This window comes from Vombatus ursinus, unplaced genomic scaffold, assembly GCF_900497805.2.
Source record: "Vombatus ursinus unplaced genomic scaffold, bare-nosed wombat genome assembly UNPS02014799.1, whole genome shotgun sequence".
In the NCBI taxonomy this organism is placed as follows: Eukaryota; Metazoa; Chordata; class Mammalia; order Diprotodontia; family Vombatidae; genus Vombatus; species Vombatus ursinus.
Window position 1 is genome coordinate 22925498 of NW_020954577.1, and position 24596 is coordinate 22950093.

The 24596-nt window shown below is 40.7% G+C and overlaps 1 protein-coding gene across 11 annotated transcripts in view; it reads right to left on the bottom strand.

The window, feature by feature from the left end:
* Nucleotides 1-24596, bottom strand: part of TRAK1 (trafficking kinesin protein 1) — a 137607-nt gene that overhangs the window by 17558 nt on the left and 95453 nt on the right. For 4 of the 11 annotated variants that reach the window (XM_027871959.1, XM_027871956.1, XM_027871961.1 and 1 more), the window contains 7 exons: nucleotides 23770-23900; nucleotides 21265-21339; nucleotides 20528-20665; nucleotides 15811-15887; nucleotides 13913-14149; nucleotides 11771-12087; nucleotides 4272-4427 (listed from right to left, as the gene is read on the bottom strand). In XM_027871959.1, the coding sequence (XP_027727760.1) occupies nucleotides 4272-4427; nucleotides 11771-12087; nucleotides 13913-14149; nucleotides 15811-15887; nucleotides 20528-20665; nucleotides 21265-21339; nucleotides 23770-23900 (1131 nt within the window). Of the gene's footprint in view, nucleotides 1-4085; nucleotides 4428-11770; nucleotides 12088-13912; nucleotides 14150-15810; nucleotides 15888-20527; nucleotides 20666-21264; nucleotides 21340-23769; nucleotides 23901-24596 lie in introns of all 11 variants that reach the window. The other 7 variants (XR_003569985.1, XM_027871957.1, XM_027871952.1 and 4 more) reach the window with 3 other exon arrangements.

Genomic DNA, 24596 nt, shown 5'->3' on the forward strand with positions numbered 1-24596 from the left:
ACTTCTGCCATCATGACCCCAAGAAGCTCATTTTTTGGGATGATTTCATCATCCTCCAAGATCTCATCAGTCCTGGGACTCCACCTCATCACAATCCTCTGCCTTTCTGATTGGAAGGTGGGGCCATGAACTCCAATCCACCATTTAAGGAGAGATCTCATTTCTCACTTGGCTGAACTGCCTCGGGACTTCTCTGACTCTCTCCTCCTCATGCCCCTGCATTGGGTATCTTTCCCCCACCCCCTTCAGCTTCCTTTTTTTTTGGTATTGTCTTCCCTCATTAGATTGTAAGTTCCTTACAGACAAGGACTGTTTCTTTTTTCATATTTGTAGCCCCAGCACTTAGCATAGTGTATAGCACATAGTAGGTGCTTATAATGAATGTGTATGACTATATTCTTGTGGGCACAGCAAAAATTAATAGTATGTTATATTTTTCATAGGATCATAGATTTAGAGCAAGAAGGGACCTCCAAGGCCAGCACATTCAACTCCATTTTATAGAAGAAAATTGGACTCTCCATTAGAAACATTAAAACATAAAACACTCCACAGAAACAAAATAAAACTTTAACCTAAAGATTAAAATTTTCTGCTTTAATACACATTGGTCAAAACACAAGACACAGACTCTTCCTTTGAAGAGCTGAATATTTAAAAAATGCAGTGCTATTTAAGAGAACACAGATAAAAATAATAAATCCTAAAAAGTGCTCAAAACTTTTACTTCATTGGAGTCCATAGGCTCCAGAAACCTGTTTGAGACATGCTTACGACACATCAGTTGCTAGGGAAGACTCTGGTCATCTTCATCATATGGAATCTCCCAAGCAGAGGCTACTGGTATCTTTTAGCATAACAAAAAGGATAGTTACTAGTGATGATTGAGTTCTGCTGCTGAGGGCCTCTGGCCTCCAGAGTAAAGAGCAGGAACAATAATAAAACCCCCATGGGAACTCAATGGGAATCCAGAAACACCCTCCTCAAGTTGTCTTGGTAGAGCATAGCTACAACTCATTAACCCATGTATACTGTTGGAGATTTATACAAGGTCTATTCAATGATTTTTTTTTTAAAGAATCTCTTACTTCTCATATTCCATCACTACAAGAGGAGAGTTAGGTAAGTCATGCTTGGCAAGTTTCCTTTTAAAAGATGGGCCTGACCCAGGAAGTATCTCAAGAGGATATTCACCATCAGCACTCTTGGGACAACTGACTTGACTAGCCTTTCTTTGAATTACCTTTGATGTGATGGCTGATGTTTGATCTCCAGAGAGGATAAATTCCTTCTTATTCCTAATTCTCTACCTTGATCCCTCAGCCAAGTTTTACAATAGGTTTCTAACCACAGTCTTAGATGGAAGATAAAATTGTATATGTTATGTTGCTTCAAGCTTGGAAGAGGGGATTAAATGGTGTGATTTTTGTTTATGGTAGGAAGACAAGCTCCACTTTCTTTACCCCAGGGAAAAGTCCTTCTGTAATTTGATTCATTAGTACTACACCTTCTCCCAACTCCTCAATTACACGCTGACTTTGCTCACTTAGATTTTGCAGGATCATTTTGTGATTCATTCACACAACAGCATTTGCAAAGACAGCTATTATTTCATCAAAGCCATCAGAGATAATGGAATGTGGGGTAGAGAAGATGAAAGTACAGGTGACTGCTAAGAGAGCTATCTTGTCCAGTGAATAATGTTGCGAGTGAGAAGCTAAAGGAATTTCAGCTGTAAATTTTAGCTTCTCAAACTAATAACGAGAGCCAAAAACTTTCATTCCATAAGTCATACAGGCATCTCATCTCTTATAGATGTCAGGAAAGTCCCCAGGGAAATAAAGTCTCAGTACCATCATGCTTGCTTTTAAAAAAAAAGTTTCCAATCAGATAAACATTTCTACCATAATTCTTGTCCTAAAGTCAACTGAATAATAAGATAATCTGTCCTGAATATAGAACCAGGAAATGGTTCTATAAGAACATAGGAATGGAGGTTAGGAAAGGAAGAGCCCCTCTGGGGACCATTTCAGGACAATTTCCTGCCATGGATTTTGAGTGATGCTTCGTCACCTTTGCTAATAAAAATAAGCAATAACAGCAGAAATATTGGTTCTTTAGCCGGAGGATCTGGGTTCAAATCCTTCCTCTTGACATCACCTTTGTGACCTTGGGCAAATTAACTTAACTTCCCTGGGCCTCAGTTTCCTCATCTGTAAAATAAGGGGGATTGAATTAATTGGCCCATGAGGTCCCTTCTAGTTAAGACCTATGAGCCTACAATTTTCCTTTTTCCACTATACTCAGCTACTCAAGCAATAATATATCATTGTCATTATGATAATGCCAAATCAGGCAATTTTTTTCTTGACCTCCTTCATCTCATGAGAAGTGCACTTCCTTCCTAGCAGGAGAAAGCTGAGTGCTGAGTAGTTTTAAAGCAAAGCACCATAATGCTAACACTGTGGATCCACGATCCCAGGGGCTCTGAGCACAAGGTCCGACTACCTAGAACAGAAATAAAACAATGCTTCAAACTCCTGACCACATGCCAATAGCCTGGCTGAAACATATTACTCTAGGGCTGCTCATCAGGCAGAGTTCTTCATTCTGCTGAGTCAGCTTGGTAGCCCTCCTGGAACACCAAATGAGAACGGGATCCCCTTGGGCTCTGGAAAGGGGATTATGGAATGAAACAAGGAAATTCTGGAACTCAGGGCTTAGGGGCTGACCGTGCTGCTTCTGCATAGTAGAAGATGGAAATGGGGATGAGGCTGGTTCACATTTGAGGGAGGGGAGCACATGCACATGTGTTTTTCAAGATCTAATACACAGAAACAGAGAATACAACACTGCTGAAGGCATACTGCATGTTATGGTTTCTACACCCTGGGTCTGCTAGATCAGGCTGGGCGTATTACAATGGACGACTGAATCGACTGAGCCAAGGCTAACGCTGAACAAATGTCTCGAAAGGCCTAGGACCCAGCACCATGTTGTTTGAGAGACAGCCTCACTTCCTCACAGACATGACTTAGAATAGACCATTTCCTACAGTGACACCTGGATAATTCCCTTTGTTGTGTTTTGCTCTGAACCCATGCTTTCACTGATATGGGGAACTCTGTTTCACCAGTGCATATTAGCAAGTGTTCTACAGTCTAGAAATCTTAGCTACCCGGGGCATTGAGGGATTAAGGGGCTTGCCCAGGGTTACACAACCATTCTATGTCAGAGATAGGATGATAGGAAGAAAGGTCATTGAAATCCAAACCTCTTATTTTATACACGAGTAAATTGAGGCACATATAGTTTAAGTGATTTGTCAAGGGTCACACAACTTCATGCGTCTTTGAGGTAGGATTTGAATGTGGACCCAGGTCTTTCTGACTCTGAAGCCGGCTCTCTGTTCATTATATCACACTGCCTCCGTTCAAAAATCCAACATTTGAATAGAAAGGTAACACTAGAACCTTAAAAATCCATAATCCTTGGGGGAGAGAGAACAGGGTCTGAATGATCCTTTTCCCTCAAAAAAATTCATCAAATGAAAAGCTGAATCTGTAGAGTTCATTTGTAACGTCGTCTTCTTATTTTGAAATTGCTTTTGTATGGTCTACAACTGCATATGTCTCCTGCTCAGTTTCTGAATTCCCAACCTTGCCTCTCTTTACTCTGAAAACAGCCATCAGACTTCACCATTGGCCACTGGAAGCTCCTTCCTGACACAAGGTGAGCAACACGTGACAAGGAGAAAGAGCAGCCCCAGGGACCTCAAGGCCCACAATGGGCATTTCCATTTAGCAGCCTTTCCTTATCCCCCTACAGGCAGCTCTTTTAGAGCATGCACCTCCAAAGCTCCACAGATAATCTAGCTGTTAAGAGATAGGACATTTCTGAGTTTGGTTTTAAGAACAACTCAAAAAAAAAAACGGGAGTGCTTTTTAGTTATCACCCAAACAGACGTGCTGAAGCTACACAGAAAGCATCACTATGGATGGCACCCTGGAAAGATGTGAGAATGGCCCAGAATTCAGTATCCTGTAAAGGTGTTGGGTTTACAGGACTTAATGTGGTTCCCTCACCAGACCCCTCATCATCATCATCATCATCGGCCGCCGTCGGCTCCTGATTCTCCTCTGTGAATGCCTGAGACCGGCTCGGGTAATTCTTGCGGTCTGAAAGAGTCATTTGTACTTGTGACCTCTCACCTGAGGTCTCTGAGTGCTGAACTGGCATGGAGGTAGCTAGGCCCTTGTAAGAAATGTCACCTGTCTCATCTTCTTCAAAATCATTAAGGCAGTACACTTCATCCAGGTCAACGTCCAGGGTCCGGAAGCCCTTGGTGACAACACCGGGCCGGGGGTCCAGGATGCCCCCAAGGTGTGGCTGGGCCAACTGTTGCCAGTGGTGAAGCGTAGCAGAACCTTCAAAGGGAGAGCATCAGAAGGAGGAGAAAAAGAAGAGAAAGATGGAGAGGAAAAGAAAGGGGGAGAAGAAAAAGTTAGTATGGATTGCCAAATAATCTTTTTTGCCCAGACCCCAATTCATTCAGTGAGAAACCAGATGGATCCAATCTGACCACATGTACACACTTGAGTTTTTGTGCAGGTGTGGTTGTACTATCATTTCCTAACATGCAACAATGTTCGTAATACCATTCTTGGATGCATCATAAACTTTGGGAAACAAATGCAATTTGTTTTCAAAAATGAAACTAGTGTTCCAGTCAGAAATAAATGTGTAGGGGCTGTTCACAGACTTTCTTCCTAGGCACAAAAAGGATAGCGTAATCACACAGTATTGTAATCTCAGGGGATTTTCTTTTTTAAAGTAAACGGATTATAAATGCAATAGTAGGCCAACCCCTCCAGTGGCAAGTGTTGTGTTTTGTTTTTTTTTTTTTAACATGAAAAATCCAGCGCCAGCTATTTTAGGCAATAGAAGAAAGGACAAAAACAAAAACAAAAAAAGAATCCATAAAGAAAGCCGAGTGTGAAAATTTCAAGCAAACATGGCTTATTGATTAACTGTGCAGAAACAAGGACACTGGGAGTGAAAAGATGGTGGTCATTCAAGTCAAGGGTAGTTTGAAAACAATGAGAAAAATCAGCCTACACATCTATGTGCATATTATATATATATATATATATACACACACACATATATGTATATATACACACATATACACATGCATGCATGTATATATGCATGTTTTATATGTATATATAAATAGCATATTATATACACACACATAAATACTCATTAAAAGACCACATAACAGACTAACAGAAAGGGCTGAAGTCTTCATTAGCTAAGCATATCCTCCTATACCTGTCGGCTCCATCCTTGGGTGACTGACATTCTAGGGATAGCGCATGGGCAGAGGGGGACGGTGAAAAAAAAGGTGTGATAGATACAGAGAGGGTAATTCTATATGAGGCAGAGATCAGCAGAGATGATTTATTAGGTGACACATGAATCTCTGGAGTCAGATGACATTTGATATGGTTTGTAATAACATTAGAACCCGACGATAAACCCAACCAGCCAATATTCATTAATCATTTATGGTCTAAGGAAAAGAGGGAGAAACACCTCCCTACCCCACCATCTCTCTCATGTATATACACACACACACACACACACACACACACCCCAACATACACACACACACACACAACAGTATGTTGTACTTTTGTGTCATTGATTAATCTCATCTCCTGAACTTCTTGCAGAAAACAAAGAAACTGGAGACTTTTTAATTGGAGCAAATTAATCAATGCTAGGACCTCATTAGCTAAGTCATATAACGCAAGGGTGAACAAAAACTTCCTAATTACTACATTCAGGTCACATTTATACAAACATTTATTTCCTACCCAAAGAAAAATGCATGACCTTTAAATACAGCTTTCTGATATTTTTCAATACTAAGACAAGGCAGTATGGCCTAGTGGATATCACATTGGCCTTGGATTTAGGAATATAATTTCGAGGCATTAAAGCATGTAAGTCCATCCGAAGCTACTTAACAAAGGAAATTAAGAGCCTAAGTTTCGTTTCTGACATAACCACTTGTTTTCACTGTGTTATGGGTAACTCTCTAATATTTTAAGTTACAGAGAAGATGGCTTAGTAAAGGCATTAGTAACAAGAGTTTCCTTACTGGAAGTACCCATACAGATTAAATCAAAGCTCTGTATCCAGACCATATGGTAGGAATTATAATTGAAAAACAACCTGTTTAGAAGCTGGGGAGATTTCTGGCATTTAAGTAGATTTTCTGTTTTCAAACTGTTTTCTTTTATTATTTGTCATATTTTAAGGGGACTGTTCCATACATCAGTGAAATTGTAGGTCCAGACCAAAAAAAAAAAAAAAGACATTATGGTTTGTCTTTCCCAAAGGAATGACTCCCAAATAATTTCAATCTGTAATTTGTAAGCACAGGAAAGGAAAAGATTAGTCACTCTTGAGTGGCTAGTGAATTCCTAACAAGTCACTTTGCTGTCATTAAATGGACAAGGTCGGAGGCCAGGAGGCAGCAGGCTTGTAAGATGTATGGGTTATTAGCAATTCTGCCAATGACAGAACCTTGTCTACAAAGAAAGCAGGAGAAAAGAGAAAGGGAAAAAAGATAAGGCAACAGCAAAAGAGACAGAGAGGGGTGAAAAGGAGAAAAAAAGGGGAAAAGTATAGAGAAAAGTTGCCAAGGGTAGAAAACAATAAGGCCTTATCAACTAACCCAGCTACACCCATGCTATTATAGGTTACTTGACCCTATTTTAGGAGATCCTCCTGGAATCACTTTACAGAGGTAACACTTTGCGAGGGCGTAATCTTATTCCCTGGTGTAAACTGAGAGGATCAAGCCAACTCCTTTCTGTGGGTCACCTCACTTGTACAATAGTGGGGCCTACTGACATTCTTGGCATCGGGCCAGACTTCTTATTCCTGGCAACAAAACATATTTGTGCATAAACTTCAGGCACACCCAAAGTCACCTGGCTCAGGATCTTATGTTGACAGGGTATCCAAACTATTACCAGAAGTCACTTAATGCAACTTCTCAATCCTTTTAGAGTATGGGAGAGTGAATACTGAATATCACATTGGCCTTGGATTTATGAATCCATGAGTCAAGTTGAATTTCTGATGTATACACGTGGTTTGACACTGTGCAAATCATTAGCTTTTCTGAGCTCTGGGTAACTTTCTAAGATAAGCTGCAGAGCAGATGCCAACCTTCACTGGTAAAGGGAGTTTCCTTACAGACAGATCTGTATCCAGACCATACTTACAAATTAACTCTTGAAAAAACTACTCATTTAAAGATGGAAAGATATAATGTTTAAGAGGATTTCCTAGAGTTTGGGAGAGTCAGAGGATTTACCATCTACTGAGAAAAAAAAAACTGAGCCAAGTCTGAAATAACAAGCAAAAATCCATTTGTTTCAGAGCCCAGAAAAAAATATGGGGACAGGTCACAGGACTGGGTCTGGACTTCCCCAACTCTCGTGAAAGGCACTTGGGGACTTGGTGAAACACAAGGGAAAAGGCAATGTAATAGACAGTGCTTTCAACTAAGACAGAGGAGCCATGGGCTCAGAACTAACTCATTGTGGAACCTTGACAAGCCCCTATGTCGGAGTTTGCCTGTCTAGACAATGGGTGCACTAACTCTCTCTTTACCTTACTGGAAGGTCCTAAATTAAAAATTAGGCTACAGAAAATACTTCGTTTTTTAAGATAACTCTATAATTTCAAGGCATTGAAGCATGTGAGCCCACTTGAAGCTGCTTACCAAAGGATATTTACTAAGAGCCTAAATTCAGTTTCTGACAAAAGTTTCAAAGACATTTTTTGTACACTATGTTGCTAGATCTTCCAACAGAATGGCACACGAGCATCCAGTGTTTACACAAGGAAGAAGGGCATAGAGGCCGCACACCCACACCTAGGAAGGCTTTTTATACATTTTATACAAAGTCGCTTTTTATTTGCCCTAAACTAAAAATGGTAAGATCCATCTTAAACATTTTAGCTGCACACTACCATGGGCTATTATTCAAATTAAGTATCACCTCTTAGGAGTTACAATTCATGAAGATACTAACAGCTACCTAATAAGAATTTACAACACTTAAGACAGCAGGCAATTCTGGTTTCTGTGCCAGAAGGCAACATGTCATCCCATCCTCCCCTGCCACCATTTTGAATCTTTACTAACCTCTTGGATTTTGTAGGAATTCCTCTTCTACCATCTCTATCATCACACACACACACACACACACACACACACACACACACACACACCCTTCCTTAGGTTGACACCTCTTTGGGGGCAAAAGTCTTGAGAGTTGAGGTACTTGATATTAAGGTTGTACAAATAAATGAATCAGCAACCTGTCTGCCTTGCTCACCTCCTAGTCAATTAAGAACATGAATCAGATTACATGTGGGCTAGGCAAATAAGGAAAAAGGAAAAAAAAGGAAGCTTCTCCTTTCCCTTCCTACTAACAACTAGGTTCAATGCAAGGGTATGAATGGGGAAGAAAAATTAACATCTTTGTCAACAGTTACTCCTTTATTTATCCTCCTACCACACTGACCTGTGTTGTAGCTGCTATCTTAACAGAGGAAAGCCAACTCACAGGTTTTATAAAATTGATTTAAGTCAAAGGCACATACCCCAAACATAGAAATGCGTCTGTTCTACAATATATAGCTTGAAAGTATGTGTCCTATTGCTAATTATAGCTTAAACTCCTTCCTTTGGAAATTTCATTTGGGTTTTAACTCTTTAGAAGAGCTAAATGCAGAAAACAACACTTTTCTCCTTAATGTGTGAATGTTTTCAGTCTAAATGTTTTATTCTCCATCTAGTCAAGATATCAGGGCAAGATAAATATAAGAAAGGGCAGCTAGGTGGTGTGGTGGATAGAGCAGCTGACTTGGAGTCAGGAAAACTCATCTTCCTGAATTTAAGTTCAACCTCAGACACTTACTAGCTGTGTGAGCTTAGGCAAGTCACTTAATCTGTTTGCCTCAGTTTCCTCATCTGTAAAATGAGCTGGAGAAGGAAATGGCAACTCACTCCAGTATCTTTGCCAAGAAAACTACAAACTGGGTCTTGAGAGTTGGACACGACACAACCAAAACTAGGATAAAATTGACAAACTTATTATCTGTCTATGGTGACTCTTCAACACAAAACTTTAAAAATTCAGTTCAGCTAGTCCAGTTTAGAGTGATAAACAGAAAATTAAACAAAATTAAACACACAGATGAGAAAGGCATGGATAAGAATGATGAGAGATTATCTAATATGTCCCTAACCCAAACTTTCCCAGTCCCCTAGATCATAGCCCATGCTTTCTAGGTTTCTACCTGAGCATGGTATAAAGAGTATAAAAATATAAATGGGGGGAAAAGAGGAATTGAAGATTGTTAATACTAGAACTAGCCACAAACAGCATTTTCTGATACAAATGGTCTAAAACTCGGGATACCATTATGCTGACATGGCTTCTGGGTTACTCAGTTGAAATCATGGGGATTTTTCAAATTAAGCTTTTCAAATATATAAAAAGGAAAGAGGGATACAAAGCCTAGATAGACCTGATAAAACTGCCAAGCTAATTAGTTAAATGATCATAGTGGAACCATCAGAGGAGTCTGTAATATAAGGTTTATCCACAGACTAGACTAGTATGATAATACTTGATTCTAGGATGCCAGTGAATTCTGTTTCAATTGGCGATAGAGTAGGTGGCAGGACATTCTGGGTAAAATTCATCTTGTATCTTTCCTTTTGTGTTAAATTTACCTTAAAATTCTTGCCCAACGTTCACTCCCAAACTAAATTATGAGATCAAAGGAGGTCAGAGGGTCATAGATTTAGAGCTAGAAGGGGCCTTTGAGAAAACACAAGGTAAAGACAAAATTGTGTAATTGGTATAAAAAAACCTAACCCATTTCAAAGAAGGAAGGCATTCAATGTTATGTATTTGAGTTTAAACAATAAACCTAAAGGAGATACCGTTATAGGACCCTAAAGGGATGAACAATTTAATTAAGGAAGGGGAAAGGGAAGTGAAATGATAAAGCTAACATAACACAATCACCTCTTGAGAGAAGGAAAGGAAAAGAAAGGCATATAGAAAGATTATGGAAATGAAAGATTTTATTGAAAGGAAAAAAAAAAAGACAAGATTGGAAGCCAGAAATAATCACAATGTTTGCAAGTAACAACTTAAATGAAAGTGGGCCATTCTATTTCCAAAGTGCTGGAAGACACCTATTGGAATAATATTAAAATAGAACTTATTTTGCTTGACTATGCATATTTGTTACAAGGGTTTGTTTTTCTTGTTTTTCACTGAGGAATCGAAGGGTAGAGAAAATAGATGATTGTTAATTGAAAAAAAAATTAGTTAAAAATTTCTAATGAGAACAGAAGACTACCGCGAAAAAAGCAGAATCAGTCCAATGGAGCACTTTGAATGCAGCATTTGGGGGGCAGGTGGATACTTTCTAAAACTGCTTTTAGGCCTGAAATGTTGATCACTGTGAGAAAGTACTATACATCTTTGGTGAGAACAACATGCAGACAAGTTACAAGACAAAGATAAAAGGTTCCAGTGGGAAAATGGCATAAAAGATCATAAAAGAACACACATAAATCTTCAGAGGGATGTGGAGGCTGGGATATCCTAAGCTAAAAAGAAGAAAAAATAGGGTGGGCATGGTGGTACATGATTGCAATCCCCTCTACTGAGGAGGCTGAAGCTGGCAGATTCTTCTGCTCAGTTCTCAGCTACTCTGATTGGGGGTCCACATCAACAGGATAAGCCCCTGGAATTGGGGGTCACCAAGTTGCCTAAGGAGAGGCAAACCAGCCCATGCCAGAAATGGAGCTGGTCAAGCCTCCTGTACCCACTGGTAGTGGGTTGAAGACCTTGAGTAGTTCCTGCATTCACAGCCTGGGTGACATAGAGAAACCCAATCTCAAAAAAAAGAAAAAAAAAAAAGAAAAGTTGGGTTTTTTTCCAAATTCAGTCACCAGCAGTGCTCCTGAAACAAGGATTAGTAAGCACAGGTAGAGACTGATTCAATGGAATTAGGTAAAAGAAATATTGCCATTGTAATGTTTCCATACTCTCCATGCTACAGAAACCCATTATCTTTGAGAGAGAGTGTGTGAGTGTGTGTGTGTGTGTGTGTGTGTATCTCCAACTAAACTGCACTGTGCTCATTCTAAGAGAGGACGATGGAGCAAACAAACCATTTTCATTTGGCCAATGAAGGTCTGATCTAAATTAGTTGGTTTTGAAATCCATATTTAGGGAATCAAAGCACAGACACAAATTTTCTGCCCTTTCCAAAGTCCCAAGCATGATCTAATGCATTTATGAACTCCTAAATAGCTTCATTATATTTCTCTACCATTTCAGGAAAAAAATAATTAACAAAATTCATTTCAGATGAAAAATTAAGTTTGGACTGAATTGCTTTTCAGCCCTTAAAAGCACACTTGGTGTTCAGAGGGATTGGGGGGAAGTTTGCTTTTTAAATTTCAACCATAAATGGCTAAGGTTTTCGGTGTTAAGTCACCCTCAATGGATTTCAAACCAGCATCGGGGGTGGCTATCTTTAAAGTAAAAGGAGTATGTATTACAGAGGTTTCCTGATTTACAATGGTGGATTAAGGACCAGAGAGAGTCACCCAGAATGACGGACAGAGGCCGAGGCCCTTTGTTATCACCTTCTAAGGGTTTCACAATCTGGAGTTTCTCCGGCAGGTAGGAGCGGCTGCTGAATGACATGCCAGAAAATCCGGTGAACTCCGAGAATCTCGAGTGGGTGCCCAGGGACATGATGCTTTCAGTCGGGGTGAGGGAGCCGCTCTGAAGCTCACCCTTCTCCGCCAATTCCCGAAGCTTCCTCTCCTGCTCTTCCTCAAAGAATTTTCTTTCCGAAAGGTAATTCTCCCGCCGAAGTGACAGTCGCCGAAGCGCTATCTCCAGGTCATGGGAGCCGGGGGTCCCTGGAGTCCCAGGCTTCTTATTCTTGTCCTCATTTCTAGAAAAGCGGGTGATAAAGGGGAGGGAGATGGGACAATGAGAGAGAGAAGAATGTCCAGGGAAAGGAACTTCAAAATGTATAAATGCAGTCAATTCTTGCATCTTGTAGGAAACTCTACTCCTGGGGCTTGTAATTAAGAAAAGCTATTTGTCAAGAATAACAGGTTAAGTCTAAAAGAAATGAGCCCACAACACAAAGGCATACAAAGAATTCGGGTATGTATGCAAATAATTCACCATGTGCCTATGAAATTCACCACCTTTGGTAGAATTGGAGAAAAGTCTTTTTTGGAAGGATAAGAAAACTGCACACCGTTTTAACCAGCTCTTTGTGATTTTCTAAGAGCTTCTGCTGGAAGCCTTCCCTAGCCCCCATCTGGTGCCTTCTTCTCTGAGACTGCCTCCTTCTACTCTGTGTGTATCTTGTATTTAGCCAGTCATTTACAGGTCATTTCTCCCATTGGAATGTTAGCTTCTTGAAGGCAGGTCTGTTTCACTTTTGGCTATGTAGCTCCAGCAGGTAGCACAGTACCTGGCCCATAATTATTCCTTTATAAATGTTTGTCAATTGACAGAACTATGCTTATTTTTCCTTCCTGAATTTGAGAGTTGCTCATCATTTAAAAAAAAAAAAAACACACACACTGCAGACCAATAGGCCTTGACTGATCATTTGTCCCAAAAAAGATTTGCCTGTGTTAAAATCTATTTTAGAGGACAATTGCTCACTCAAATTAGATGGGCAGGCACATGGGGTAGCTCCCAGAATTGATCTCACCATCAGGAAGATGAGGTACAACATTCCATAAGATTTCATAGTTAGAAAGGAACATCAGACACCATCTTGTTCCAACCCATACCAAAAACAAGAATCCCCTCTTATTTCGAGTGTGACCTTGGGAAAATTCCTTCACTCCTCTGGGATTTAGTACCTTATCTATAAAAAAGAACCAATTTGTATCACCTACATCTTGGGTTGTTGTAAGGAAACTGCCTTGGATACCATAGAGCACAATGGAAGTGTTATTATTATTATTCAATGCCATGTATATAGTGATTTGAGATATGCAAAGCACTGTGTGTGTGTGTATATATATATATAAAAATATATATATATAAATTCACTTAATATAGCGAAAGTTACTATATTTTATTATAAAAGTGTGTAGGGCAAAGGATTCAAAAGGAGGCTGAGTAGCCTATGGTGAATTCTACCAAGGAAAACCAAAATTACCTAGAAGGGCTAAGTTCTCTATCACACCAATCTCTGAGCTACATGCAAATATAAACCATGTTTACACCATAAACATGATTGGCCCACTGAGTTGCTCATGTCATGCTTGCCCATAGGACCGTCAGCCAAATATTTGAGTACAGCCAAACTGAAAAAGGGGAAAATAGTTTCATAAGCCTACCTTCCATTTTATAGACAAAAGCTGACCTCCCAGCTTCTTGTTACCATTCCTTCTAATTTCATTCAAAATGAAAAGAGTGGGGTGCAGTGGGGAAAATGCTGAACTCAAGTCAACAAGATTTTAATTTGAATCCTGACCCTGCCACTTACTACCTCTATAACCTCAGACAAGTTCCTGATCCACTCTGAGCCTCAGGTTTCTTCTTTTCAAAATCAAGGGGTTGGACAAGATGGCATCAAAAGTTCTACATCTAGGACTGGCTCAAGCAAAGGTGTCATAAACTGACTGGCTAAAGAGATTTGGTAACTGCAGTGCCCTTATTTGACCAGTTCACATGCTTAGGCATATAACCCAGATCCTTCCAAAGACTAAAATGGCACCCAAACCATATCATCAAGCCTCACTGACCCCATATCTGATGACTCCGTTTCCAGGATGATACTGTTGGTCTTATTGTCAATCATGATGTTGGTGATGTCACCCCCATAGAGGCTAGACCTTGGTGTGCTGACACAGCTGGAGATGATGGAGTTCATGGCTGAGGACTGGTTGGAGCCTGGGATGTTCATGGGTGATGGGGTCAGGGACCGCTGCTTGACTACTTGATTCATGTTCCTCACAGCCTCAAAGACGCGCTTCTGATGGCTAGAGAGAAATAAGTACAACTTGTATGAAAGCACAAACAAGCAAGCACCAGTGGGGGCCAGAATCCAGGAAAAATAGCATTTGAGAATATTAACTCAGTCACCTCCAAATATTAATACCAAGCAACTAGCAATTCCAAGCCCTACAAATATTTCCGAGTGCACGGCATTTACAAAGAAGCTCAAAAACCTCTAGCTTCATTTCTAATCCTTCCCAATGAAATTATTTACAGTGTAGCCCTTGGTGGCACAGTGGATAGAGTGTTGAACTTGGAGTTAGGAAGACCCAAGCTCAAATCTGTCCTCAGCCACTAACTAGATGTGTGACCCTGGGCAAGTCGCTCATCTAACTGTTTCTCCATCTGTAAAATGGGACTTATATAGCATCCATTTCCACAGGCTGTTTCAAGGCTCAGATAGGAAATCTGTAAAGCACTTTGCAAACCTGCAAAGTGCTACTTAAATGCTAGCTATCCCTCCTGCTGAAATGAAGACCCTCAATATTGAGTCTGTGCCCAAAGGAAATGCTGCAAAATCCAATAATACCTTGTATTTCTAGACTGTAGCTCAATCAATACATTAAAAAAATGAAGAGACGTGCTGTAGGTCACCCTCCTCCTTTTAGGTTGAGCAGCTTTTCAAGACACTCCAATGCTTTAAGTGAGCAATGTGTCAAAAGAGAGGAACCATGCCAAACGAGGACAGGTATTTCTTAGTGAAGAATTATTTGTTTTTTAATTTGTTTTAAAGGAGAAAAAAAAGAACACTACTTGCATTAAAAGTGACTTTAACAAGCCTATGAAAGAAACCTTGGGCATTCATGCATACCTGTTTATCTAAGCCTCTTTAAATACCTTTCCTTTCCCATAATAATAGCTTTGGAGGGAGCGCTCTTTGTGCAAATGTAGAATTTTCAAATCATCTCCCGTACATTACATTCATTGGTGCCTTAGGACAACCCCATCACAGAGGTCACGCATTGGAAGTTACTACCATATCCCTTTTCTATGCTAGGAAAGTGAGGCTCAGATATGTTAAGGGATTTGGCCAAGGTCACACAGCAAGTGCTGTTTTGGAAATTTTAGTGCATAGGGAAAAAGAGGGGTTCTTCACTTTTGTGTGTGTGTGTCATGGATCCTTTTGACAACCTAGTGAAGGTTAAGGACCCCTTCCTCCTTGTCGGAAGAATATTTTTAAACACTTAAAATAAAAGGATTGCAAAGGAAACATAATATACTGAAATAGTTATCAAAATAAAAAAGAAGTTCATGAAACCCAGGGTAAGAACCCCTCCTCTCCGAGAAGGATATCTTCATGAATACTACATCGATGTATATAGATCTAGTTATAAAAGAAGCAAACTAAGCAACGTGAAGGAGAAAAGGAATATGCCAGCCAGTTTTCATAGAGAAGAAAGTAAAGGGAAAGTCAATTCTGGTCACATCCCTTAAATAACTCCCTCTTATTTTCTCTTTAAAAACATTAAATTAGAAAACCTTGCTTTCCATTTTGCAGCTATGAGCGTTCCTTACTGCCCTCACTCTGGGAGGGAAGCACTGCTGTCAAGCACGGTCTCCCGAGTCGCCATTTCTAATCACTACCAGCTAAAAGTCAACGAGTTGGTCGAGGTGAGCATTAGAAGGAAAGCTGTCGGGTTATTACGTTATGTCAGGAGATTCGGGTTCTTCCATCTGTAGCTCCTTCCGCATCGATCCTTCTATCTCAGCAGCCAAGGAGTCCTGGGCAAAGCCAAAGAAAACTAAATGAATGTTTTTCATTTGAGACAATCCTGTAACTGGCAACTTAATTACCCTCTTGATGGCCCTGGCAAAGACGGGGGTAGCTAGGATGTTACTCATATGATTAGCATGAATAGTATGATTTGGGAGAAACTCAACAAGGGGAAAAAAACCTTTTTTTGGTGGGGAGAGGAGCAGGTAGGAGATGGGACCAAGGATTTCATATGAGTAGAGAGCTCTCGGTGATGAAACTCCTTCTACCAAAGTGGATCGGCAACTGCTCTGCAACTTATAGTCAGAGAGTTTTGATGGGACATTGAGCAGTGAAGTGATTCGTCCAGTGTCACAGACCCAACAGCCATTCCAGGCAAAGCTGGAACCCTGACTCGGAAGCAAGCCTTCTACCCATTAGATCACTCTGCCCATCTCTTAAGCAAACTTAAGAAACAAAAAAATCAAGTGACTTCTTCATGTTCACAAAGCAGATGAAAAGAACCCCCAAGACTGATATAGCCATAGATGAGGAGGTATCCAGGAAATGAGAAGAAATTTGGTAGCAAGTTACTTATTGTTTTGTTTTGAGACAGGGTCCCCCTAGCCTGGATGAGTAGCAGCCACTCACAGGGCCAATACCGCTACTAATCGGCATGGATGTTTTGACCTGCTCCATTTCTGACCTAGGCTGGTTCACCACCATCCCCTTTAGTCAGCCTGGTGTCCTCCCACTCCCCCAAGCTCCTATGGGCTCACCACACTGACGTTGGGAGTTGGTATGGACATCTGATTGGCTTTAAACCCATTGCAGCTCAAAACTCCCGAGATGAAGATCCAGCAGCCTCCTCTTCCCCAGGAGGGATCAGGAGTGTGTACCAACGAGCCCACCAATAGTCAGTTTTAATTAAATTTTCATGGGTTAGTTAACAAGCCTAGCCAAGTGTCACAGACACCACCAAGAATGGGAATTGCAAAGTGTGGAAGATGCAGTGTGTCTGGAAAGATGTCAGTAAAGGATGATAGAGATGGGGTTTTTTTTAAACTTTTATTTTTTAAAAAATTAACTCATCATGTCATATTAAATGACTATACTGCTCTTAGTTATTCTGATATGATAATTTTCAAATGAGATAATATATATAAAGTGTTTTGCAAACCTTAAAGTGCAATATAAATGTTAGCTAATATTATAAGTTCTTTAAAACCTCAAAAGAACCAAGAGTTTTCTGGGCAGGGGCACTCACTCAGCCACTACAGAGAACAACTCATCCATAACATAAGAGATGGTGTTTACCCATGAGTTGCTGTGGCCAAAGAGAAAACTGCCCACCTGGTGGCAGACCTTCCAGTGATAAGCCTCTCCCCAAAGTTAGCTCTGCTGGTCCTCAAACAACAAACCATCACTGGGCCTGCAAGGAAAAGCTTTCTAGGTTGATAAACACCTACCAAAGCTGGCGGCCCACTGGCACATCCTCTGGGAGGAACAGGGCTTCTTATAATACGTGAAAAAGATATATCCAGGCTGTCTGTTCAAGTATAAAGCAGCTAGCCTGACTGCTCAGAACCAGAAGCAGCTCTGTCTCCCAGAACTAATTCTCCCTAGCCAAAGGTTTCTGCCAGAAAGCAATAAAATAATTAGCCCAGACTGTATTTCTCTAACATTTGGCACCTGGCAAGTTCTTCCTACTTCCAAAAGGGCTCTTTGGTTTTATCTTAAAGAGCATGCTGCGTCTTATAAACAAGGGAATTGGCTGCTGAAAGAGGATGTTGGAAAAGACACAAAATGGCATCTATTAATCAAATCTGTTATCAGTGTTCTCACAAGGATAATCACCTCTGTGACCTGACCAGAGTGAAGAATGTTCCCTTGCACAACTCACGATGTCCACAAGTGAATTCAATAAATTTCCCACCTCTTCCAAACTTATTACAGTTGAGGGCACCACCATCCTCCCAATCTCCCCAAACTGGAAACCTAGAAGTCCTTCTGGACTCACTATCTCCCACTCCCCCTACCCACCCAATAGCCAATCTGTTACCAAGTCCTGTCTTTTCTACTTCTGAATATCTCTCATATACATCATCCTCTTCTCTTCTCTGGCCCTGCTGCCATCTTGGTATGGGCCCCTATCACTCCTCTCCAGTGGCTTCCTTACTGTTCCTTGCCCAAGACTCTCTATCTCCTAACTCTGCTCTTTCATTAATGACTGCCCTGCATGTCTGGAATTCTCTTCTTTCTCAACTATGCCTCAGGCTTCCTTCAGGTCTCAGCTGAAATTGCACCTTATGTAAGAAAGTCCTTCTTAATGTTAGTGCCTTCCCTCTTTGATTATCTCCAATTTATCTTGGATATATTTTGTCTCTACATAGCTGTCTGCATGTTTTCTCCTCCATTAGACCGTGAGCTCCTTGACAACACAAACTGTCTTTTGCCTCTCTTTGCATCTCTGGCACTTGGCACAGAGCCTGGCACACAGCAGGCACTTAATATTTGCTGACTTGACATATGTCTTCTCCCCTCTGTGCCTGTGTTCATGCTATCCTCCCGTACAAGTCACAAGTGAAGTGACTTGCCCAAAGTCACACAGAGTTTGTCTGAGGTAACACTTGAACTCAGGTTCTCCTAGTTCCAAGACTAGCTCTCCTTCCACTCCACCAAGCTGCCCTGCTGTCATGTTAGTTTTATTTAATGAGACAGTAAGCTTCTCAAAGCAGGAAGTATATCATGTCCCTTCTGTACATCCAATAGTGTAATGGTATGCAAAGAGCTGGTTTCCAAGAAATAGCTGTGATTTTATCCTTCCATGGGGCAGCTAGGTGGCGCCATAGTGAACAGAGTGCTGGAGTCAGGAAGACTCATCTTCCTGAGTTCAAATCTGGCCTCAGACATTTACTACCTGTGTGACCCAGGGCAAGTCACTTTATCCTGTTTGCCTCAGTTTCTTTATCTGTAAAATGAGCTAGAAAAGGAAATGGCAAACCACTCCAGTATCTTTGCCAAGAAAATCCCAAATGGGGTCATGAAAAATCATATAAGAGTGAAACAACTGAAAAACAGCAACTATCCTTTCATCTCTCATATTCAGTACTCAATGCAGGTCAGCCCCAGGACTGAGGAGTGTTCCTGCCTACTTATAACTAACTTAAGGTCAATACTCTCCTATGTATGCTTTAAGATATTAACTTGAAGAAAAATACCTGTTTTCAGTCATACAAAGTAGTGTGGGCCCACAAATTTCAAGCCCTGAAATAAATGAGACCAGAACTAAAAGCAGTAAGATGGTAAGAAGTCACTTCAGAGTGCCAAAGATGGAAGGCCATTTACTTTACACTACACCTGACCTGGAATTCTCCGGACAATATCCCTGACAAGAAGTCAGCTAACCATTTCTTGAAGACCTTTAGTGAAGAGGAATTCGTTACTTCCCCAGGAGGCCCATTCCACTTTTAGATGGCTCTTTTAATCTTTTCCCGCCTGACAGCAAGTATAAATCTTTGAAACTTTCACTTAGTTCTGTTTTCCAAGGGGGAAAATATGACATATCTATTCTCATTTCCAAATATGCGAAGAGAGCTGTCATGCCTCCTCTTCTCTCAGCTAAACAGGCTTAAGTTCCTTCAACCAAGTCTCATCTGGCATAAGCTCAGGACCCTGTGCCTGAAAACAGAGGGGTAGGGATTAGTCCCACGATTTCACTAGTATTGGGAATTCCCAGGTGAGGACATTCCCTCTATCAATGCAGGTTGCTACCTGTTCTCTAACGTATAGTCTTAGAGAGTTGCCTAGAGCACAGAGAAGTTAAATAACTTGTCCCCAAGGTCAGATAGCCAGTATATGCCAGAGGCAGAAACTGAACACAGATTTCTTTGGCTTCAAGGCAAATAATACTATCCACTATGCCATGTTCTCTTTGTTCATTTTACATAAGAATAAAAAATATAAACTAACACATGCTGGGGTTTTGTTTTGTTTTTTTTTCTTTCCCTAGATCCCTGACCCTGCATGAAAATTAGAGCCATCATTATTAGAACTGATAAATACCCAAGAGAGTAGTAAAAATTTCTAGGCTACTTATAACACTTTTTTCTAAGTACCCAAAAGCACTTTACCCTATTAACATCAGGCCAAGTAACCAAAAAGTGCTGAATCTGCAAGGGTTTTCCATTCCCTTTTAATTAAATCAGAAGTGGTACAGTGGAGATAATAGATGGCAACCCTAAGGAAGAAGTACAATCAGTCTTTCTTAGCCAATTAATAAGAAGCCCCCAGCTATGCCCAGATGTGACTCATACACAGCAAACTTTTATCTCCAGCCTCCATAAACTTGTTTTCCTTTGGGTGGCAAAGTCCAGGGAGAAGTCCAAAAAGGCTAAAGCTTAACTCGGGCCTCCTAGGATCACAGATCCTGTATGTTCTTTTTTACCCCAAGGGAACAGATTTGGGAAATATTCTCTCCTACAAGGACATTTAAACTCTGGCAAAGGTCAGGCAACTTTTAGGCCATCTGGAGCCCAAGTCAACATAAATGCCTTCTATTCACCAAAGGGATTTCTCATGCCCTCCTTAGGAGAACCCTGAAGTGTGGTGGTGTTTAAAAAAACAAAAAGCCTGCTACATGTCCCAGTTTAGTCCAGATGCTGCTTACCATGGGAAAGAGGCCCAGGGAGTGATAACGTCGGGAGATGGTATTTGGCATGGATTTGTTGCGGAGGTTTTTCAGCTCTTCCTGCGCCTCATGAAGCATTTCCATGCACTCTGCATACTTGTCCTCCAGCTCCCGCAGCTGTAAGAAATCCAGAAAGATCCCAGAAGATTAGTGCATCCTCTTGGAGCAAACATTCCAGAAACAGATGTTCCAAAGCTACAGCTACATTCCCCCAATAAGGAGACCAGCATAAAAAACATGTCAAAGACGGGGACACACCTAACTGGTCCTCTGCAGAACTGAGCCCAATTACCCCCAAAGTCTCCCTTCCCTGAAAATCCTTTTATTTTTCCATTTATTATCTTCTGGGACAATTAGGAAGATTACAAAAATACCACCTAAAAAATTACCACCAACAAATAAGGTTGAATTATCTTTAAAGGGGATAGGATGACAATGTTTATAAATTAAAAAATTTTTTAACTTTCTAATTTTAACTTAATTTAATCTTAATTTAAGTCACACGACTGTAAATGAGGCCTGACTTAAATGGCTCTTATGGAGTAAGAGAGAGAGGTATTATAGCTGGGCATAAAATCAAACCAAGGATCGTAAATTACTTAATGACCTAAAAGAAACTTCTAAGGAAGAAGTGGTTGCCAAAATAAATAGAAAGACTAAGACACAAAAAAGTGAACAAACTCCAACCCCAACTGACATGAAGCTACCGCCTGTACCTCGGCTGTAAGCTGTCTCTGGGCATCTTTAGCGGCCCCCAAGTGTTGGACAAGCTCCTCATTTTCAACAGCACACTGAAACACAGTAAAGAAAATGTATTTTCAAAGTTAAGGTGCAGTTCCTATTAGATTATGATCTCCTTGAGGGCAGGCATGATCTTTTGCCTCTTTTCGTATCCCCAAGGCTCAGTTGTACAGTGCCTGGTATATTGTAAGAGCTTAATAAAGAACTTATTGGTTGATCAACTCTTCATTTTCTTCTCAATCTCTTACAACTCTCTTCTCTAGGAAAAGGAAAATTATCTCATTTGTTAAGGATTTTTTTCCTAATGTGAAATTCAAAGCACCTTCTTTCCTAATTCTATGAAATAAAAATCCATACCCTTTATCTACCCTCAAGACAGAACAAAGAGCAGCTCCTGGGTAGTACCAAAGTGAATCTATCAAAGGCACCAAGGGAATCACAAGAAACCCTTACCGGCCCTGAAGTCAGGAGGACCTGAGTTCAAATCCGGCCTCAGACCAAACACTTGACACTTACTAGCTGTGTGACCATGGGCAAGTCACTTAACCCCAATTGCCTTAAAAAAAAAAATGAAAAACAAGAAACCCTTAATTATTTTTGTTGCTTCAGATTTAGTTTCCGTCAACTAATAAGTATTATGTACTCACTATGTACCTGACACTGTGGGATACTAAGATATATATACCCACATATATATATATATATACATATACAGATAAATATGTAGGTGTATGTATGATATGAAACAGTCCCAGCTCTTGAGAGGTTCACTTTCTATCAGAGGACAATGTAAAAATGGTTGTCTTCTTTTATAAAATATCCCTTAGTGACCGTAGAAAGGCCAAATACTCTCTGGATGAAGCATGAGTAGAAGGACCCAGTGTACCATTCCCTGAGTTTATTTGTTCCCACTGAACCAATGTCTTTTATAAGATCTTGCATCTATATCAAATACTGCAAGTTAATAATAGAAAAAGAATACTGAAAGCAAAGGATAGTATTTTACCCTTTGGACAGTTTATATTTGCTGCACTCATTCCAATGGAATGTTATTAGATCTTCCTTGGAGGCCCAATGAGAGGGTTTTTGGGTTCATTAACCTAAAGGTGGAAGGGTCCTTAGAGGTCTTGTCCAATCTACTCATTTTGCAACTGAGGAAAAAATGAAGCCCACAGAGGTTTCAATTTGCCTGTGACCACATCTAAGTGTCAGAGGGCATGGAGAAGAATAGGACAAAACACAAAGGTGAGGGTGAGCCGGGACCTGTACTCCCAGAGGAAACCTGCCTATTAATGAGATTACCGAGTCACCTGAGCACTCAGGTAAATCCTATGGCTTAAGAGAAACACCAGCTATTCCAGTCAGAAGAGACTTCTGATGGTATCTAATACAATGTGGACCTTTACAGGGGCATCCCCTTTGGTCGGCTCTCCTCTGTACTGAAGCTGCCCATTCTACTTTCAGACAGCTCTAACTACTAGAAAACCTTTCCACACATCAAGCCTAAATGTGTATCTCTGAAGCCTCTGCCCTTCTGCCCAACTCCTTTCACAAATGATGATTTGTTCTCTTAATAGTCTAATGAGACACAACACACATTCGTATCTCTAGAGTTAGTCAACATGACAGTCTCTATTCAGCATGACAGGACAAGGGAAGCAACGTGGACCGGGAAAAGACCATTAAAATAAAGCCAAGGGCTGCGCAATTATAACACCCAATCTGGCTCAAGAAAAGCACCCTAGTCCTGCAGAGGCAGGAGATTTGGGGTACAGAATAAGATATACAGTGCAAGATGTTGACAGTCACTGCATTGGTTGCTTTTACTCAGCTGTTTTCCGTATTTCTTAATTATAAGGGAAGGGTCACTGAGTGGCCATGGGGATATCTGGAAATGAATTCAACGTAAAGACAAAAGGTATCAATAATTTTTTTCTTCTTTTTTTAAAAGGACATTGGCTCTGAAGTCAGAGGAGCTGGTTTTGAATCTTAGGCTCTACTTACTAGCTGGGTAACTTTGGGCAAGTCATTCTCTGGGCCTCAGTTCTTCATCTGTAAAATGGAAGTGTTGGACTAAAGGCTCTCTAAGTGGTCTTCCAGTTCTAAATCCTGAGACTACTGATTTCTATTGTGTGCTTTCTACGGAGCTGTCACAAAAAGCTTACTGCCATTTTATACTTTAGTCACTTTTTCTCCAAAGGAGTAGAGCAATATGGAAAGACCACTGGTCCTGGAGTTGAAAGATCTGGCTTCGGATCCTACCTCTGATGCTTACTACCTGTGTAAGTTTGTGGCCAAGTCCCTTAATCTCCTGGGGCCTCAGTTTCCTCAATGTTAAAAATGAGAGAGTTAGATTGGATGGTCTGTGAGGTCCCTTCCAGGTAGGATCCTAAGAAGACATCTAGAAAATATAAAACTAAGTCGCCTCATGCCCCAGGGCCGTCACTCTATGAGAAATGAATGGAACCCCGAGATCTTACAGCCTTGGCCTTCTTCTGCAGATCGACTATTTGAGAGAGAAGATGGGTGATCTCTTCTTGCTGCCGGGACGCGTCTTCAGTCTTTTTGGCCAACTCTTCCGAGATACTGGCGATCTGGACATTGGCATCCCCTGAGAGAGATCACACAAGGACAACGGCAGAGAGAGGTCAGAACAGCTCCCTGTGATGGAGCTGGCCACGGTAAGGGATTTTCACACCACTCCACAGTACAGAAGTTTCTCACTAAGAACCAAGATAATACTTTTATCTTAATTGTTCCTTTCTTTGCACTTTTCAGAAATGACCATCTTTACATTACACACTCAGAAGGTTGGCAAAGAACACACTGATCACACCTGTTATATTACAGGTTGGAAAGCTGGCCCATGGGAATGGGAAATTAACTGGTTTGTTTATGTTCCAAAGGACAAGAACCCAGGTGCTCGTCCACCGTTCTATACATTCAAATGAACTCCGAGAGTAAAAATGAAAACCAGGGCATTGTACTAACAAGGACGCTTAGCCAGGAGGCAAATAACCCCTAGCATTTACACTATGCTTTTAAGTTTGCAAAGTGCTTTACATATGTTACCTCATTTGATCCCTACAACAACCCTGGGAGGTAGGAGCTATTCTTATTATCCTCATTTTACAGATAAGGAAACTGAGGCAGGCAGTGATTAGGTGACTTGTCCAGGGTCATATAGCTAGTATCTGAGACAGGATTCTAACTGAGGTCTTCCTGACTTCAAATCCAATGCTGTGTCATAAAGAATATGTGAAAGACAGCATGCTGCGTTGTGGTTGTTTCTGTTCGGTTGTTTTTA